At 40.9% G+C, this 20246-nt stretch overlaps 1 protein-coding gene and 1 pseudogene across 2 annotated transcripts in view; one reads left to right on the top strand and one right to left on the bottom strand.

Moving 5' to 3' along the window:
• ATL3 (atlastin GTPase 3) overlaps positions 1 to 16785 on the top strand; it is a 48473-nt gene extending 31688 nt beyond the window's left edge. For both annotated transcript variants that reach the window (XM_007994744.3, XM_007994734.3), the window contains exons 9-13: positions 4598 to 4725; positions 5341 to 5397; positions 7835 to 7906; positions 9439 to 9870; positions 11500 to 16785. In XM_007994744.3, the coding sequence (XP_007992935.1) occupies positions 4598 to 4725; positions 5341 to 5397; positions 7835 to 7906; positions 9439 to 9870; positions 11500 to 11586 (776 nt within the window). In that variant the 3' untranslated portion in view covers positions 11587 to 16785. The remainder of the gene's footprint in view (positions 1 to 4597; positions 4726 to 5340; positions 5398 to 7834; positions 7907 to 9438; positions 9871 to 11499) is intronic.
• LOC103233653 (mitochondrial inner membrane protease subunit 1 pseudogene) lies at positions 8102 to 8753 on the bottom strand (annotated as a pseudogene).
• Positions 16786 to 20246: the final 3461 nt, after the last annotated feature.

A 20246-nucleotide genomic window follows, 5' to 3' on the forward strand; every position in this document is an offset into this window, starting at 1 on the left:
TAAATAAAGGAAGACTAAACATTAGTCAGCTAATATTAAGTAAAATTAACTTCCCAAGGGAAGGCAGCATGATGCATAGCAGAGCTATTATTTTCATCTTATTTGTGATTATAGCAAAACCTGATGCTGGGTCATGTGCTAATGTCAGGAAGTACTAACTAAGTGGCAGGTGAGAGGAATTGTAGTTGGGACTCTTGGGCTCCATTATCTTATTTTTGTTCCTTTTTCATTAAGGCCTTGAGTCATTAAATGGCTGGCCCTTGATTTACACATGTGTTAAACTGAGCACTCGTTAATAAGCTTATCCGAGTCTCTCAGATTGCTGGTAATGTTTGCAACACTATGCTAGCTACTTTGATACTTATGCTCCCAGTAATTCCATGAAGTTGATGTAATTTCCTTTATCTTATACGTGAGGAAAATGGCAAAAATAGTTAAGGAAAAGGAGGAAAGTTAAGTAACTTGCTCAAATTGCTCTGCTAGTAAGTAAGTGGTGAGGTGCAGCTCTGCATCCAAGTTCTTGTTGCTCCAAACCCATACTGGGCTAAAATAGGGGTCCTTCTGTTATATGGAGGAAATCATTTAGAGGATATGTACTGTTTAGTTACTACTAAAAGGTTTTGAAGTGAATGGTTTTCATAGCCTTATATTAAATATAAAGTACATCATTTTCAACCTATTTGATTTAGTTGATCCAAGAAAATGAATGTTCAACGCAAGATTTTCATTCCAGCTGATCTTAATATTGCAAAGAAACTGAGTTAAAGAGACTTAACCTTTACCTTTTATTTGTCACTTCTCTGATATTTTTACATGGTTGGCAGCTTTCCTGAGGAGACTTCCCTGGCCTGTTTCACGGCAATTGAAAGATCTAAGATTATTGCTTTGGGAGAGAAATCTGCTTGGCAAGCACTGGACCTAGAATCTTTTACCTGAAAAGCAGTTTCAAGGGAGTTTTCAGAGCTGAGTAGGGAGAGAAAGTTGAGTGTGTGTGTATGTGTCTCTAGGTAATATATTGTTTAGGATTATAATGCTCCATTATTAGTTGTACTTTTACCAACCTGAACTCAGATTTGTTCATCACTGATAGGGAATGTGTCCAGTGGAATTCTTAAATGGAGGTGTTAGGAGAGGGTGAATTAGAGTGACTCCTAGTGATTATCCTGTATAAACACACACAAATGGCATTCTTCCATAGTTTCAATTTTAATACTCCAATACATTGCTTTAAAGTTTGTTTTCATTTTTATCATGTTATTCAGGGAGTAGGCAGAGTTTCTTAAAGTTCAGTAACCCTGGCTTTTTTAGCATCACTATACCTGGCTAATTTTTTTATTTTTTGTAGAGACAGGGTCTCCCTATGTTGCCCAGGCTGGTCTCGAACTCCTGACCTCAAGTGATCCTCCTCCCACCTTCCACTTCAACTTCTTAAAGTGTTGGGATTACTGGCATGAGCCACCACGCCCAGCCAGTACTTTTTTAAATGGAAAGATTTGAAAAATAAAAATTTGCTTTTTTGCCTAACTTTAAAATGTTAAAAATATGTTAAAAGCCTGCCCTTTGTGTTTATTTCAGGAACTACAGTTATTAAGAGGATTGTTCATGAAGAATTCTTACTAGCTCTGCAAAGGTTTATGTACATTTTAGATTTGGAATTTTAGGGAACCTCTTAACCAGGATATTGAAAGGTTTTGAGTGAAGAGTAAATTGGATGCTAAATTGCAAGTAGCAGGTGATTTGTATTTGGCAAGTGCTAGCTTGAGACCCACACACATTTTATTGTAGGAGACCTGTTAGTAGAACTAATGTAGTTTTCAGAATTAAAAAAAAAGATAGACATTATATTTTCTCAAGTATATACTTGTGCAGTTCCATGGTTGAGATTCTGCAGTCCTGTTCCATGTAACTTGGAAAAGACAACATTAGCCTGAGGTTGTTAGGGCTAATCCATAAAAAGAACTTAAAATGTAATTTTTGTGGAACATTTAAATTTCATAAGAACTACATTCTGAAACTGTTTCTGCAAATGTTCCCCCAGATACTTTAGGAATTATTCCAGTGGTTTTATTTTAGTTTTAAAGATCCACCACTTATTTAGAGGTAGATGCCTGCCAAACATCTTAGTTTTGGTATAACTGATACCGAGCTGCTGTTTCTTGCAGTAATTAGCTAGCATAGCTGCTGAGTTTTTGTTGTTGTTGTTGTTGTTTTTTTGTTTGTTTGTTTTTTGAGACAGAGTCTTGTCTGCACTCTGTTGCCCAGGCTGGAGTGCAGTGGTGCAATCTCAGCTCACTGCCACCTCTGCCTCCCGGGCTCAAGCGATTCTTGTGCCACATTCTCCCGAGTAACTGGGATTGCAGGAGTGCACTGCCACACCTGGATGATTTTTGTATTTTTAGCAGAAACGGGATTTCACCATGTTGGCCAGGCTGGTCTTGAACTCCTGGCCTCAAGCAATCTGCCCCCCTTGGCCTCTCAAGGTGCTGGGATTACCGGTGCGAGCCACCACGCTAGGCCTAGAATAGCTGCTCTTTGAGAATACTTTTCATCAGATGCAGGATGACTGTGTTGTCAGCATAAAGAAAATTGTCCTCTTCCTATTTACTGTCACAGGGAGACCTAATACAGTAACTACTGAGTTGTTTAGTTAGAAATTACACAGGAGGGTTTATAGGACACAGTCTTCTTTGACACCACTGAAGATTGAGATTGTTTCTGTTATGAGACAGTTCTTGTCTATTCTGATTTTAAAACTGTCATTTTGGTGTAGGCTTCATAGAAACATGAGTAGCATATAGGGTCTGTACAGCTTGTTAAAGTGGCAAGTGTAGCATCTAGATCCTACTACTTCTTGTGTGAGGTATTTTTGAAACACTCAGTCTTTCAGTGTGATGGAAATTGAAACCATACAAAAAGGTTTTTTGAATATATAATACATTCACATGTTTAAAATGTTACAAAGGATTAAAAAGTACTCAGTGAAAAGTCTCTCTTCCGTTTTTGTAGGCTTTCAGAGTTTCTTTAGTATATGAAAGCAAATGTGAATGTGTACAGAAATGGCCTATTATGTATACTTTTATACTTTTTCCCTACAAGGTTATAAAGTACTTTTCCCATGCTTTTCTTAAAATTTTAGTTTTATTTTTTATATTATAGTCTGTTGGTGGAGTATTGAAGAGTTCTTATTTGATGTGGGCTCCTACCTGCTTTTTTTTCAGTGTATAGCTGGGAACCCAAGAAGATGTTAGAAGATTATGTAAATCAACTTTTCTGTATTTTAATTCTCCTGTGTCTTTGTAGTTGGACCAGCCAATAATTCTTACTTTGAGGAAAGAACTCTATTTAATGGTTCTCCTGATCCCTCTATGGGAACCTTGTAGAAACTGCAGAGAATCTGTCACCTTTCTTGAGTTAGTAGTCTTTTTATTTTGGGGTGGTTCCAAGGGTCTCTGAGGAGATAATAGAAAATAAATATAATGAGGGACAGATACTACTTCTTCTTTTTAACATTAAAAAAATTAACAAGAATAAATCAAATGGATGACCAGTGATTTCTAATTGATTTAAAGGAGTAGTGTGAGGGCGTGGCAAAGGCCTGAGACAACTTGAGAGGTTGAAAATTGACTTGTTGTAGACCTTGTTAATGAAATTCTTTTTTTTTTTTTTTTTTTTTTTGAGATGGAGTTTCACTCTGTTGCCCAGGCTGGAGTGCAGTGGTGCGATCTTGGCTCACTGCAACCTCTGCCTCCTGGGTTCAAGCTGTTCTCTGCCTCAGCCTCCCAAGTAGCTGGGATTACAGGTGCCTGCCACCACCTCCGGCTAATTTTTGCATTTTTAGTAGAGACGGGGTTTCACCATCTTGGCCAGACTGGTCTTGAACTCCTGATCCACCTGCCTTGACCTCCCAGAGTGTTGGGATTACAGGCGTGAGTCACTGCGCACGGCCATCAAATTATTAAAAAGTGAAATTTCTTGAAAGGCTAGGGAGTAGACCAGATATCCCAGAGTGAAAACCAAGGTAAGGATATTCTGCATATATAGTATTCTGTTTTGAACTAGAGAAGACTTTCTACTACAGTGGGGAAGGAGAAACATGAAGGTACATTGGGACAGAGATCTATCAGCAACTTGGTCATAGCCAGAAAGTGTCAAAACATAGTCTCAGACCCCTTGTTCTCTCCCACGTTTTTTTTTTTTTTTCTTGAGGTGGAGTTTCTTGTTGCCCAGGCTGGAGTGCAATGGTGCAATCTCGGCCCACTGCAACCTCCTCCTCCTGGGTTCAAGTGATTCTCCTGTCTCACCCTCCTGAGTAGCTAGGATTACAGGCACCCACCACCATGCCCGGTTAGTTTTTCTATTTTTAGTAGAGACGGGGTTTCACTATGTTGGTCAGGCTGGTCTCCTGACCTTAGGCGATCCACCCGCCTCGGCCTTCCAAAGTGCTGGGATTATGGGCAGGAGCCACCAGGCCGGCTTCTCTCCCACTTTCAACAACCAATGTTAAAAGCACTAGACTGGGAAGATTGCATTTTATGTTCACTTTGGTTGAATAAGGCTGTTTGGCTTATTTTTTCCTTCCTTGTGGTCCTGTGAACAGATATTGCTGGTGAATTCAAAGAGCAGTTACAGGTACTGATACCGTATGTATTAAACCCATCTAAGTTAATGGAAAAGGAGATCAATGGCTCAAAGGTCACCTGTCGGGGACTATTGGAGTATTTTAAGGTAAATATGGATTTTAATTATTAAAATTTTTGATTTTTGGTAAAGCTGATCTAACTTGTAAATCAACTTGAATTTAAATATTGTGAAACTTAAAATTTTCTGGGGGAGATGGTGAAAGGCATTTTCAGAGACCTTGGTGTCCTTCCGGGAGTGGGCCATTGGGTGGCAGTATTGGTCTAAGAACCAAATGGATGTTCTTTGCACTCTCTTAGAGGAGCAATTAGCTGTGACTAAAGGAAGATTGTTCCTCAAGGAAGATGGTGTGGACAGGAGGTGGTTAGGAAGTTGCTGTGAGTAGGAGGAGACGGCACCTAGATGTGACACGACTACCTCAAGGCGGATGGTCACTCTGCCCACAGGTAGTGGTGAGGTCAGCATGCATGGGGAGCTGGATGGGAATCCTAGCCTCTGTAGGTTTGTGCTGCTTGAGAACATTTTTAGTTAACTAAAAATGCTAACATGCACTCAAAGGTGTGTGGTGTGTTTTTGCTAATTCCTGGTTGTTGATCTAAGTGTTTAGGAAAATGCAGTTGTATGGTCACTTTCTAAAAATTAATTATGAATAAGATATGACTGAATAACATTTTATAGCAGTTTTTATGTTTATATTTTAAGGCATATATTAAAATTTATCAAGGAGAAGATCTGCCTCACCCCAAGTCCATGCTTCAGGTAAACAATGATTTGATATCCTAAATGCTACCTTTCAATTACCTGAGTTGACCTGTATACAATAAGCAGAGTTCTTCAGGAAGAGAATGCGCTTTTTCTCCTTTTTCATTATGCTGAGGTCTGTTAATGTTTTTTAGCACATTTTGCAGTAGTGTGGCCTCCTGGTTCACTCTGCAGTAATGTGACCTTTTAGTTTACTTGTTTGTATTCATGGTTGTACAGTTGAAATGGCTTCTTCTCACTGGGCCTAGTCTTTTCACCAAACACACTTCAGGAAGCACAGTTTATTATACTTGGGTGAAACATACCCACCATGTTAGACAAGCAATTTCTTATCATCTGTTGTTTATATTTTTTATTTTTATATAATTTATAATTTATAATTTTTTGAGACAGAGTCTCACTCTTGACAAGGCTGGAGTGCAGTGGCATGATCTCGGCTCACCGCAACCTCCACTTCCTGGGTTCAAGTGATTCTCGTGCCTCAGCCTCCCGAGTAGCTGGGATTATAGGCATATACCACCATGCCTGGCTAATTTTTGTGTTTTTAATAGAGATTGGTTTAGCCATGTTGCCCAGGCTGGTCTCGAACTCCTGGACTCAAGCAATCCGACTGTCTTGGCCTCCCGAAGTGCTGGGATTATAGGGGTGAGCCTCCGTACCTGGCCATAATTTTTTTAATTTAAAAAAAAAAAATAGGGATGTGGTCTTGCTGTGTTGCTCAGGCTGGTCTCAAACTTGGCTCAAGCGATGTGCCTGCCTCAGCCTCCCAAAGTGCTAAGATTATAGGTGTAAGCCACCGTGCCTGACCTACTGTTTACTTTAGTGGAACATGTCCTGACATACCTGTTTACTATTCACTAATCAGGTTTTTAATTTGCAACTAGAATGTCATTTGGTTAAAATATAATTTTTACTTTCATATGCTGAACATAAGGGGATTTATTGCCAAGTGTTGATTTCTTTTGTAGCAGAAAATTTTCATAAAGGGAGCTAGAGCCTGGGATTGACATTGCAAATAATTTTTTCCTTTTTTTTTTTTTTTTTTGAGACGGAGTCTCGCTCTGTTGCCCAGGCTGGAGTGCAGAGGCGCGATCTCGGCTCACTGCAAGCTCCGCCTCCTGGATTCATGCCATTTTCCTACCTCAGCCTCCCAAGTAGCTGGGACTACAGGCGCCTGCCACCATGCCTGGCTAATTTTTTTTGTATTTTTAGTAGAGACGGGGTTTCACAGTGTTAGCCAGGATGATCTCTATCTCCTGACCTTGTGATCCGCCCACCTCAACCTCCCAAAGTGCTGGGGTTACAGGCATGAGCCACCGCCCCCGGCACCTCCCCCCCGCCCCTTATTTATTTATTTATTTTTAAATAGAAACAGGATCTAGCTGTGTTGAGCAGGCTGGTGTTGAATTCTTGGGCTCAAGTGATCCTCCCACCTCAGCCTCTCAAAGTGCTGGGATTACAAGCATGAGCCACCAATCCCAGCTTTTTCCTTTTTTTTTTTTTTTTTTTTTTTTTTTTTGAGACAGAGTCTTGCTGTATCGCTCAGGCTGGAGTACGGTGGCATTATCTCCGCTCACTGCAACCTCTACCTCCCGGGTTCAAGCAGTTCTCCTGCCTCAGCCTCCTGAGTAGCTGGGACTATAGGCGCGCACCACCATGCTCAGCTAATTATTTTGTGTTTTTAGTAGAGATGGGGTTTCACCATATTGGCCAGGCTGGTCTTGAACTCCTGACCTTGTGATCTGCCAGCCTTGGCCTCCCAAAGTGCCAAAGTGCTGGGATTACAGGCATGAGCCACCGCACCCAACCTTTCCTTCTTTTTTTTTTTTTTTTTTTTGACTCACATCTATTTTTTTAAAGTTGAAGCAGTGGAGCCAGGTGTGGTGGCTTACGCCTGTAATCCCAGCACTTTGGGAGGCTGAGGTGGGCAGATCACTTGAGCCTGGCCGTTCAAGATCAACTTGGGCAATATAGGGAGACTCTGGCTGTGCAAAACAAAAACTTCAAAAGTTAGCCAAGCATGGTGGCACGCAGTGGCGGGAGGATGGCTTGCATTCAGGAGATGAAGGTTGCCGTGTGCTGAGATCACCAGTGAACTCCAGCCTGGGTGACAGAGTGAGACTCTGTCTCAAAAAAATAAAATTTAAACAATTAAAAAATAAATTGATGCAATGAAATATTTTCCTTGAAGTTTGGAGATTTAATTTTTGCTAAAGATTCTTATGTATAAGAATACGTATTTCTATGTATATGAACTTCTACCATTTTTTTGGGTAGAAAACTTGGCAGAGAAAGTATTTTATTTCATCAGTTGAACTATATGGAAATCTAGAAAAATGGGAAGAATGGGGAATAGAGAAGATTTTTTATTAGGTTATTTGTGGAGGAATGTTAAAAGAGGAAGGATTTATAGTTCATGTTTTTCTCTTAAAAGGCCACTGCTGAAGCCAACAACTTAGCAGCTGCAGCCTCTGCCAAGGACATTTATTATAACAACATGGAAGAGGTACGTGGGACATAGGCCTTATTCTGAAATATCTATAACCTGTCTGGGCATTGTTGCGGACTTCAAAAGCCCAACTTGATCCTACTTAATGTATCTTTAAGTGGTGAGGCAACAAAGTTATATTCAGGTTGTCCTGGTAACGGGGGCCTTCTAATTATTACCATTTCTTTTTTTGTTTGTTTTTGTTTTGTTTTGTTTGAATAGCAAATAGTTTATTGGTAAGTATATGGTTTCAGTGGGAGTAATAAATTCACACGAACAGGAGACAATAATCAAGTCAAAAGAATAAATGCTTACTAATCATCAGAAAATCTGTGGCCATTAAGGCTGGCACATAAAAATCCAAAATCACTCAGAGGCCAAATAAGATGATTTGTGTTCTTATTAGTTCACATGGAGTAGGTCCATAGTACCTGGAATCTGTAGAATTCTGTAGATTATCACTTTCTGACCAGACATGACCCACTGGGGCATAACTGTGGCTTTTAAGGAAATCTGATGGACTAGAGGTGAGGATTTTGTCTCCTTCCAAACCAGTTACTCTTTTACAAATATTTGATTTTGGATCACTTGGGCTTTTTGCAGTCACCTCTTTGGATACTATAAAAATGTCGACTAAGATTTTCTTCAAAGACAATATCTGAATTTTGAATTGTAGGCTCCACTGATGGTCCAGAACACATGACACTACCACCAACGTATTCAAAAACACAGTGAGCTATGCAGCCATACTGAATAGTATAGCCAGCAAGTCGAAAGGTTTCCCCAGAACACCACGAAGCATAGTTCTGTGTAGACTCTGCCACCATTGGTCATAGGTCTGTTCTATAATTCATTCAATTTTTAGGGAAGTCGCAGGGCTTCCAGAAAAAAAAAAAAAGCATGTCTCAAAGTGTATGTGGGTGATCCATGATTTCAGGAATCCTTGGGTCCCAAAGAACCCTGAAGACCCTCAACCAGGACACAGGTGGGCCTTTCTCACCTGGGTCCCCCAAAAGTCGACCGTTTGGTTTTGTTTTTTTGAGACATAGTCTCACTCTGTCACCCAGGCTGGAGTGCAGTGATACGATCTCGGCTCACTGCAGCCTTCGCCTCCCGGGTTCAAGCAGTTCTCCTGCCTCAGCCTTCTGAGTAGCTGGGATTACAGGTGCCTGCCATCACGCCCGGCTAATGTTTTTTGTATTTTTAGTAGAGACGGAGTTTCACCATGTTGGCCAGACTGATTTCGAACTCCTGACCTCAAGTGATCTGCCTGCCCCAGCCTCTCAAAGTGATGGGATTACAGATGTGAGCCACTGTGCCCGGCCCAATGTCACTGCTCTTTCCAATTAATATCACCCTGGTTTTTTAAGTGTGTTTTTCAGAGGACATGAAACTAGACTTTCTTCGTCTTAGTCATCTTTTAAAAGTTAACTTATTAATATATTGTTAACATCTTAAAATATTCTAATCCTTTCATTATCTTTTCATGTTTTATTTGGCAGTTGTTTTTGAAGAGATCTTTTAACATATTGTGTCTTTGTTCTTTTTAGGTTTGTGGGGGAGAGAAACCTTATTTGTCCCCAGACATTCTAGAGGAGAAGCACTGTGAATTCAAACAACTTGCTCTGGACCATTTTAAGAAGACCAAGAAGATGGGTGGGAAGGATTTCAGCTTTCGTTACCAGCAGGAGCTGGAGGAGGAAATCAAGGAATTATATGAGAACTTCTGCAAGCACAATGGTAGCAAGAACGTCTTCAGCACCTTCCGAACCCCTGCAGTGCTGTTCACGGGCATTGTAGCTTTGTACATAGCCTCAGGCCTCACTGGCTTCATAGGTCTTGAGGTTGTAGCCCAGTTGTTCAACTATATGGTTGGACTACTGTTAATAGCGCTCCTCACCTGGGGCTACATCAGGTATTCTGGTCAATATCGTGAGCTGGGCGGAGCTATTGATTTTGGTGCCGCATATGTGTTGGAGCAGGTAAGTGGTGCTGCTGAAGAGCCTGAGGGTTGATAATGGGCAGATATTTGTGCTTCTGTTGTGAAATATCTTAGTTTGGAAGAATTTCATAGCAAAGACATGAGACAATGGCCACTCCCTTGGCCTTCGTTTTCTGATAGACTTTATGTTTTATTATCATTCAGGATATTAATATTTATTCTTAATATTTTGTTTCCATGCCTAAAAAGGCCCCCCCCCCCCAACCTTCTTTTTTTTTTTTCTGAGACAAAGTCTCGCTCTGTTCTCTTGCCCAGTCTGGAGTCCAGTGGCATGATCCTGGCTCACTGCAATGTCAGCCTCCCAGGTTCAAGCGATTCTCTTGCCTCAGCCTCCCAAGTAGCTGAGACTACAGGTGTGTGCCACCACGGCCTGCTATTTTTTGTATTTTTAATAGAGACAGGGTTTCACCATGTTGACCAGGCTGGTCTCGAACTCCTGACCTCATGATCCGCCTGCCTTGGCCTCCCAAAGTGCTGGGATTACAGGTGTGAGCCACCGCGCCCGGCCCAGAAATAGCCCTTTAATGCAAAAACATTGCAACTTAGACATACTGATTGTGTTTCCCTTTGGCAACGTGTTTTTTTTTTTTTTTCCCTGAGGCAGAGTTTTACACTTTTGCCCAGGCTGGAGGGAAATGGTGTGATCATGGCTCACTGCAACCTCTGCCCACTGGGTTCAAGAGATTCTCTTGCCTCAGCCTCTGAAGAGTAGCTGGGATTATAGGTGCCCGACATCAACCCAGCTAATTTTTATGTATTTTTTAGTAGAGATAGCATTTTGCCGTGTTAGCTAGGCTGATATTGAACTCCTGACCTCAGGTGATCCACCCGCCTCGGCCTCCCAAAGTGCTAGGATTATAGGCATGAGCTATCGTACCTGGCCGGCAACTTCTAATTACATACTCTTCAGACATAATTTTTATGTGATTCTCCCTTCTCACCTGCCCCCAGATTAATTTCACTGGAAATCAAGAGCTTTGAAAAAAATATGAACTTAACGAAAAATGTTCGGTTTTGAGTCCTACTGGATTAGGAAAGGGATGGTATCTCTTTTTATTTAAAAATCTTCCAAAAGCCAGTGACTTGCTTATTTACTTATTGGGTTGCTTATTTATTTATATATAAAATTTTTTTTGGAGACAAGGTCTTGCTCTGTCACCCAGGCTGGTATCTTAGCTCACTGTAACTTAAAACTCCTGGGCTCAAGTGATCCTCCCGCCTCAAGTGAGCCTCCCAAGCAGCTGGTGTTACAGGCGAGTGCCACCACACCCGACTAACCCAGTAGCTCTTAGACATTGACATGGTCAAGTTTTGTACATCTTTGAGATGATACATTTGTTTTTCTGAGTAACATGAACAGATAAGTTGGGTTAGCAGCTTGTGAAGCCACAGGAGCTGCCTATCCTACCCCAGCCACAGAGCAGATGTTCCCCTGGCTCTCTTGGGAGTTAGTTCCTGCCACAGCTTCCCTGTATCCCTGCATTTTCATTACAATGCTTTCTGTAACATGCTGATGATGGAGACAGGTTTTTGAAAGGTTAAGGACTTACTTTCTTGTTGCTGTGTTGTATTTTATTAACTTACATGTTGAATAAATGGACTTTTGCAGGCTTCTTCTCATATCGGTAATTCCACTCAGGCCGCCGTGAGGGATGCAGTTGTTGGAAGACCACCCCAGGTTAAAAAAGCTCAATAGCATCTTAACATGAAGATCAAACAAACAAAACGAACCCCTACTGATTTCTGGGTTTCTGCCACGGCCACAGGTTCATATCTAGAGGAATGGCAGATCTGAGACCATCCAGGAAGAGCTAAAACATGGCCCTGTAATAAATGAGCAGACCTCTCCTGTGGTTTCTGATTATTAAACACACTTCCATTTCTCTTGGAAGCATTTCTTTTCCTTGCTGTTATAGATGCAAGCCTGTGTCTATTTTCATATTACTCTGCTTTGTGCACTTTATGGAGGAGGAAGCTAGAGGAAAAATGGAAATGCAGCTTTTAAGTTCTTTATGTGCCACTTAGTGCCTTTTAAGATTGATTCCCTGATTTTGCAGACACGATGGGGAGGGGTTGGAGGATAACCTCATGAAAGATGCCATTTTTGGGGTGAAACTTGTCATTTCTTTTATACTTTACTCTTTTGAGAAGGATTCCTTTTTTGTTTTTTTTCTTGAGTTGGAGTCTCACTCTTTCACCAGGCTTGAGTGCAGTGGTGTAATCTTGGCTCACTGCAACCTCCACCTGCCAGGTTCAAGCAATTCTCCTGCCTCAGCTTCCCGAGTAGCTGGGACTACAGGTATATGCCACTATGCCCAGCTAATTTTTTTGTATTTTTAGTAGAGACGGGGTTTCACCATGTTGGCCAGCATGGTCTCCATCTCTTGACCTTGTGATCCACCCGCCTTGGCCTCCCAAAGTGCTGGAATTACAGGCGTGAGCCACCGTGCCCAGCCAAGGATTCCTTTTTTAAAAGTTTACAAAACTTGGAGAAACTTCAGAACTAAAGACTAACTGAAAATGATGTCATTACACTTTTAAAAAATTTATAATAGGGAATCCTATTGCCTATTGTGGAAAAATCATGTCATATTTAAATATACCATACTCTGAAATGTGAGGTTTTTACCCAGTAGATTGACAGTTTTGTTGCAATTTGCTCTATTTTTTTTTTGGTCCCTATAGCTTCTTTCTAGAAAAAGAGGCAAACGTGCCTTGAAAAGCCAGGGTGGCTCATAATAAAAGGAATGAGATAGATACTTTAAGAAAAAAGCTAAGTTTAAATGAACCATGTGACCTCTGATAAGTCACTTGAACTTGTGCCTTGGTCAGGTTCACTGTAGGTTTACATATGTATGTATGTTATACACAAGTCTTGTAATTGTCATTTGAGGGGATTTGTTTTTGAGAGTTCTGCATAAGAACAAAACTTTATTAAAGATTAGAGGGAAGATATTACCAAATATTACTGCCTTTAATTGATGTCTAATTTCATAATTCATGTGGCTTAGCAGCAATTAATAAATAACCTGATTTAAGGTCTTTACTCAGAATGTTAATTTGCATTCTCTGCCCTGTCTGATGTTCTTAATAATGAAGCTAAAATTAACCCATTTTATTTAGTGAATTATCTATTTAATTTTACTTTGGCTAGTCTGGTAGCTTTAAGATAGCGTTGGCTTAGCAAGGAGCAAAGTCCTACCCAAATATAAACAATATCTAGAAGTATCTAAGAGTTCTTTTTTTCTGTTTACCTTGTTTAGGAGATAAAGTTTTATCTGTTAGTTGATTTTCCTTTTGGAATTATTGTGGATTTTAAAACTTAAAACTTGCCTGCAAGTATTTATATAAACATTCAGGTATATAAGCCTTAATTTCTGAGATAATTTAACTTTTGTTATGGGAGGGAGGTAACAGTGTAAATTTTATATACATGAAGGTAAGATCTGAGTGTAAACTTTATATACATTAAGTATGAATGGAAGGTAGAAAAAAAGAAAGTCCCTTTTTGCTTGTAATTTCTTTATCAAATAATTTTCTTTTGACATTTTACCACTGAAGTATTTCTATAAGTCCTAAATTCCCAGCATACTATGTCTCATATTTATATGCCATCTTGCAAATAGTTCTTGCTATTTTATTCACTTGCCGTTACACTTTAGAAAAATTCCAGCTTGTTTACTTGCATTTATCAGTGATGCCAAGCTTTGACTGTTAACTTGAAAGCTTGCTTCTGAAATGTTGGTGCATTTTCAGGTGACCTCTTATCTCTCTGAAAGTTCATACCTATTAGCAGACTCTGTAAATATTGAGATACTTAGCTTTTAATACATTCTATAAGTAAATTTATAGATTTCAGAATAACTGTCAAAAAATTTAATGGTAAGAAGGGGTGATGTGTCGAAAACTCATACTAAAGTATTAGGTCACTTTTAAAAAAGTGGTAATCTGTGATTTAATGAAATCTTAAGATCAGTTACTATTTAAATTCACCATTTCTGTTTTGGTCTTATAAAGAAACCTTGGTTTAATTATCCAGATGAAGTCCCCCTCACCTTTTTTTTTTTCTTCTTCTTCTTCTGCTTCTGGAAATTGTATATAAAGTTTTCTCAGTGAGGGTTCTTAAGGGTTTTCTTTGGCCTCTTTTCCCTCAACAGTGTATTTTTCCCTTGATGATTTTATATCAGCTTTTTCAATGAAAGATGCATTATCATTGCTGGCTATAAATCATCCTGGGAGATTTATAACCAGGTTACAAATAATGTCTTTTACTTCTTTCACCTTTTACTTGTGGTTCAGATGCTCAGACTGTGTGTTTGTGTCGTGTCTGTTGCTCTGCCACTTTCCATGCAGGCATTTTTAATTTTACACAATCGTAACAATATATGGAACTCATTCCTATGAATATATAAAAGGAGGCTTCCAAAATTTTCTATTAAAATATTTCAGGATAAATGTTGATAATTTGAAAAAATAATTTCAGTGAGCTGCTTATAGTACAAATGGTAGAATCAGAGTTTTCATTCTTTCATTGAAAAATCTTTCTGTAAGATTGACTCGTAGATAAAATGAAACTACTGTGTACGATAAAACACTTTCAGAGTCATGCCTTATTTTATTTTATCTTATTTCATTTTAGTTTTTGAGACAGAGGTCTCGCTCTGTCGCCCAGGTTGGAATGCAGTGGTGTAGTCTCGCCTCACTGCAACCTCCACCTCCCGGGTTCAAGCGATTCTCCTGTCTCAGCTTCCTGAGTAGCTGGGACTACAGATGTACGCCACCACGCCTGGCTAATTTTTGTATTTTTACTAGAGGTGGGGTTTTGCCATGTCGATCAGGCTGGTCTCAAACTCCTGACTTCAGGTGATCCACCCCACTCAGCCTCCCAAAGTGTTGAGATTACAGGCGTGAGCCACCCCGCCCAGCTGAGTCATGCCTTATTTTCATAGTATTACAAGAAATGTTCTGTGGAAGTTTATGTTTTAACACCTCTTTTATACTTGGTAAAATTGCCTGTGTTTTGCTTTATTTATTTTATTTTTTTGAGATGGACCCTTGTACTGTCGCCCAGGCTGAAGTGCAGTGGTGTGGTCTTGTCTCACTACAACCTCCGCCTCCTGGGTTCAAGTGATTCTTCTGCCTCAGCCTCCCAAGTAGCTGGGGTTACAGGCATGTGCCACCACACCCGGCTTATTTTCGTATTTTTAGTAGAGACAGGGCTTCACCATGTTGACCAGGCTGGTCTCAACTCCTCGGGTAATCTGCCTGCCTTGGCCTTCCAAAGTGCTGGGATTACAGGCATGAGCCCCTGGAGCCTGGGCTTGTTTTACTTTATTTTTTCTCTTACATGAAGTAAAGCGCTTTGGTCAAATAGACACAATTATACTGCCTTGTACTGGTGATCAGTTTCATTAGTGGATCACACACAGTGTTCTACTTGGCTTGTAAAATGGTGCCTTGGATAGGGTGAGTTTGGATAAGTATGTATGAGTTATAGCAAAATTAAGTAGGTTGAGTCAAGTCCATGCAAAAGCAATAAAACAGTTTTAATTTTTTTCCTAGGTTCTTTTAAAAAATGATGTAACTTACATGGACGTCTTCATAGAACTTTTTTCTTTCCTAGAACTATTGAAATGTAATTTAGGATGATTTGATGTTCCATCTCAAGTTGTCAACATGGCTTTGTCATTCTGGCTTATACATTTTTGATCTAACAATTCTAGTCAAGGGATAAGGGCATAATGAAGACAAGCTTCAGTTATGAAAGTACAAACTATTTGTGTGATTAATTTTTTAAAATGACAGGAAGCCCATTGTAAAAGAATATTTGCAGTCAAATCACTTTTCTTATGTTGTAAGTCCTGTTGTAGCTATGTTTTGGGTAGTGGTTCTCATCGACCTTAGAGTGCATAAGACTTACCTAGCAGGCTTGTTTAAAAAGTTCAGATTCCCAGCTTCGTACCCAGGGATTGCCTCAGGTGGTATGGGCTGTGGTCCTGGAGTCGTCACTTTTATAAATAGTGGTTCAGAGCCCACAGAGAGGACTGCTTCATCGAATGGGAAGTACCAAGGAGAAAGTACAATTCTGTATTGTCTGGAGGCAAGTGGACACTTTGTACCTGAGGTTTAGAATAGGTGGTCTCTTGCCAGTACAGTCCCAGGCGTTTTATGTGTTCAGAAGTAGTAAGGATGCCTTTAATTCAGAGGATTAAGCTCCTTAAAGCTGTTTTTCTCCATTGTCATAGTGCCTTCTCTGAAAAACGAATGTACAAGTATCCTATTTTCTAACAGATGTAACTAGGATTTTTTTAAAAGCACTTTTTCATAGTTTTTCTTTTAAAAAGTAAAATTCAGCACTGTGACTTCAACCCCCAAATCTTTCACATACAGGTGAAACATTAAGCCACAAATAAAAATAATGAACAAGAAGGAAGACAAGATCCTAATTTCTGTCATTAGCGACCTAAGTACCCCATATCAGAAGCTTTGCAAAACACATCTAGGGACACAGGGGTTTTTTGAAAGATATTTTTCTTTGGGGAGGAATTTTGTGTGCCAGGACTAAAGTTTAAATATAGTGTTTTTATGAGCAAGGGAAGGTAGCATTGATTCCCAAAGCTTTCTAATTAGATACATGCTGTCATGGATGTAAGCCTTAAAGGAGTTAATACTAATCTTGTACATACACAAATTTTCCTCAGGTTTCTTTTTTATTTTAAAAAATGATTTGTTAAAAGTACTTTCTGCTAGACCCTTGCCTTTGAGTGGCTTTGAAATTTAATATAGTTTTTAAAAAGTGCAATGAGATGAGATTATGCTATTAGTATATTAAAAGCATGTTTCTGTTTTACTCCAATTTGTAAGATCATTTAATGGAATAAAGATCACAACACCATGTTATCCGTGTTTTCTTTCTGTTTTTTTTTTTTAATATGGGAGGTTCTGTGAAATAGAGTTTGGCTTGGCAAAGTGAATAAGACTTCTGACGGGATAGTGGCAATGTGGTTTGAGTAAGCTTTCTCTGTCCTACAAAACGATACTGAACTAGTATCTTACTAGCATAGTCCTGGAGAAGGCTCTGTTGTTGGCGGGGTTGCTTTAAAGTGAGCACAAGGGCCAGGCGCGGTGGCTCAAGCCTGTAATCCCAGCACTTCGGGAGGCCAAGACGGGCGGATCACGAGGTCACAAGATCAAGACCATCCTGGCTAACACGGTGAAACCCCGTCTCTACTAAAAATAACAAAAAACTAGCCAGGCGTGGTGGTGGGCACCTGTAGTCCCAGCTACTCGGGAGGCTGAGGCAGGAGAATGGTGTGAACCCCGGAGGTGGAGCTTGCAGTGAGCTGAGATCCGGCCACTGCACTCCAGCCTGGGCGACAGAGTGAGACTCTGTCTCAAAAAAAAAAAAAGTGAGCACAAGTGCCAGGTGTGGTGGCTCACTCCTATAATCATAGCACTTTGGGAGGCTGAGGTGGGAGAAATGCTTGAGCCTAGGAGATTGAGACCAACTTATATATGGAGACACTTTCCACCTCTGTCTCTACAAAATAGATTAGCCAGGCATAGTGGCGCCCACCTGTAGTCCTAGCTTCTCTGGAGGCTGAGGCAGGATGATCACTTGAGCCTAAGAGTTTGAGACCAACTTGGGCAACATATGGAGACACCTTCCACCCCTGTCTCTGAAGGGAAAAAAAAAAAAAAAAAGCCAGGCATGATGGTGTGCACCTGTAGTCATAGCTACTCTGGAGGCTGAGGCAGGGTAATCACTTGAGCCCAGGAGTTCGAGGCTGAACGGCAGCCTGGGCAACAGCAAGACCCTGTCTCTCAAAAAATAAGTGCACATTTTATTATACAGTAATATGGACTTGTGAAGACCTCTGAATTTGTAGCACTTTCATTTAGTTGCCCCATCTGGAGCCAGCTGATTAAATAGTTTCTCTTTGGGGGTGGGGCCAGGGAACGTAAATCTCTGCTGAAAGCTTTCGCTTTCACTGATGACTTTGGACACAGTGGGGAGATTGAATTGAATTTCTCAAATATGTCAAATAGCTAGACATACCCCATTTAGCCCTACAGTAAAAAGATTTCTTCCCTAGTTGGAAACACTGGGTGGGATCAACAGCATTTCTCCATCCAACCACCCCATCCATCCCTGGTTGTTACTGTATGTCAGGTGCTGCCCTTGAGTTCATCACAGTTCAGCAGGGAAGGGGCAGACTCAAGGCTGATGATGTGAAGAGCATGATGAAAACAAAGATTCAGGACTTGGGTGCCACCATCAGGGTAGACACTCTCATCAGCATAAACTGGGGAGAAGGAAAGACCAGGGTGAGGAATGCAGTCCTGTATGGATGGGGAGCAGTTAAGCAAGCTGGCTTGTCTTTGGCGCATTGACATTCTTGCTTTTGATTATCGTATATCACTTTGCAAAAGACAAGTCCAACTCTAATTAGCTTAATCAAGGAAAAATTTGTTAACTGGGAAAAAGTTTCTTGTAATTGGACATATGGGGTAAAACTGGTATCAGGCACTGGAGGAACTCAAATGTCAACACGGCTCTTATTTCAGTGTTCAGTGACCTATTTTTTTTTTTATTATTATACTTTAAGTTCTAGGGTACATGTGCACAAAGTGCAGGTTTGTTACCTATGTATACATGTGCCATGTTGGTGTGCTGCACCCATTAACTCGTCATTTACATTAGGTATATCTCCTAATGCTATCCCTCCTCCCCACTCCCCACAATAGGCCCCAGTGTGTGATGTTCCCCTTCCTGTGTCCAAGTGATCTCGTTCAATTCCCACCTATGAGTGAGAACATGCGGTGTTTGGTTTTCTGTTCTTGCAATAGTTTGTTGAGAAGGATCGTTTCCAGCTGCATCCGTGTCCCTACAAAAGACATGAACTCATCCTTTTTTATGGCTGCATAGTATTCCATGGTGTATATGTGCCACGTTTTTTTTTTTTTTTTTTTTTTTGAGACAGAGTCTCGCTCTGTTACCCAGGCTGGAGTGCAGTGGCGTGATCTCGGCTCACTGCAAGCTCCGCTTCCTGGGTTCATGCCATTCTCCTGCCTAAGCCTCCCGAGTAGCTGGGACTACAGGCACCCGCCACCACGCCCAGCTAATTTTTTTTTGTATTTTTAGTAGAGACGGGGTTTCACCGTGGTCTCGATCTCCTGACCTTGTGATCCACCCGCCTCGGCCTCCCAAAGTGCTGGGATTACAGGCGTGAGCCACCGCGCCCGGCAGTGCCACGTTTTCTTAATCCAGTCTGTCATCAGTGACCTATTTATCTGCTGTTGCAGATAGGTTTCCTCCATGCTCCAGGGGAGGACAGGCACCAATAGTTCCAGTCTTATATCATCCCACTTTAATGTACCCTGAGGAAAGAGGCTTCTTTTTTTTTTTTTTTTTTTTTTTTTTTTTTTTTTTTTGAGCTACTGGTGAAAAAATATGTGTGTATATCTGCATCCCAGAGAAGGCTTCTGATTTGTTTGGCTTGAGTCATGCTCCTTCCATGGTCAACACTGTAGCCTGGGGGCTGAGGCATCATAACAAGCCAGACCTAGGTTGTAGGTGCCTGTTGTCAGAGTGATGACCACATACTATGACTGACAGCTCCACCAGAACCACACGGAGTCACCAAATGAGACTGCTGGGCAGACCAAAACAAATAATCCATTACAGATAACCAATTCCAGTTAACAACGGCCATTGAACAATGAGAGAAACAAAACCTGGACATTTCCCAGGTTAAAGGTTCTGGAATTTTTTTTTTTTTTTTCCTGAGACAGAGTCTTGCTCTGTTGCCTAGGCTGGAGTGCAGTGGTGGCAATCTCGGCTCATTGCAACCTCCGCCTCCTGGGTCAAGTGATTCTCCTGCCTCAGCCTCCCGAGTAGCTGGGATTATAGGCGTCCGCTGCCACGCCCAGCTAGTTTATTTTACTTCTAGTAGAGACGGGGTTTCGCCGTGTTGGCCAGTCTGGTTTCGAGCTCCTGACCTCATATGATCCACCCGCTTCAGCCTCCCAACATGGTGAAACCCTGTCTCTACTAAAAATGCAAACATTAGTCAGGTGTGGTAGCGCGGGCCTGTAATCCCAGCTACTTGGGAGACTGAGGCAGGAGAATCGCTTGAACCCAGGAGGCAGAGTTTGCAGTGAGCTGAGATCGTGCCACTGCACTCCAACACTTTAGCCTGGGAGACAGAGCAAGACTCTGTCTCAAAATAAATAAATAAATAAATACATACATACATACATACATACATACATACATACATACATAATAGATTCCCCCTTGTCACAAGAGGAATGGGGCTTCATAGCCGTGCTATGCGGAAAAGCCTGGAAGCT

Source organism: Chlorocebus sabaeus, chromosome 1, assembly GCF_047675955.1.
Source record: "Chlorocebus sabaeus isolate Y175 chromosome 1, mChlSab1.0.hap1, whole genome shotgun sequence".
NCBI classification, from domain to species: Eukaryota; Metazoa; Chordata; class Mammalia; order Primates; family Cercopithecidae; genus Chlorocebus; species Chlorocebus sabaeus.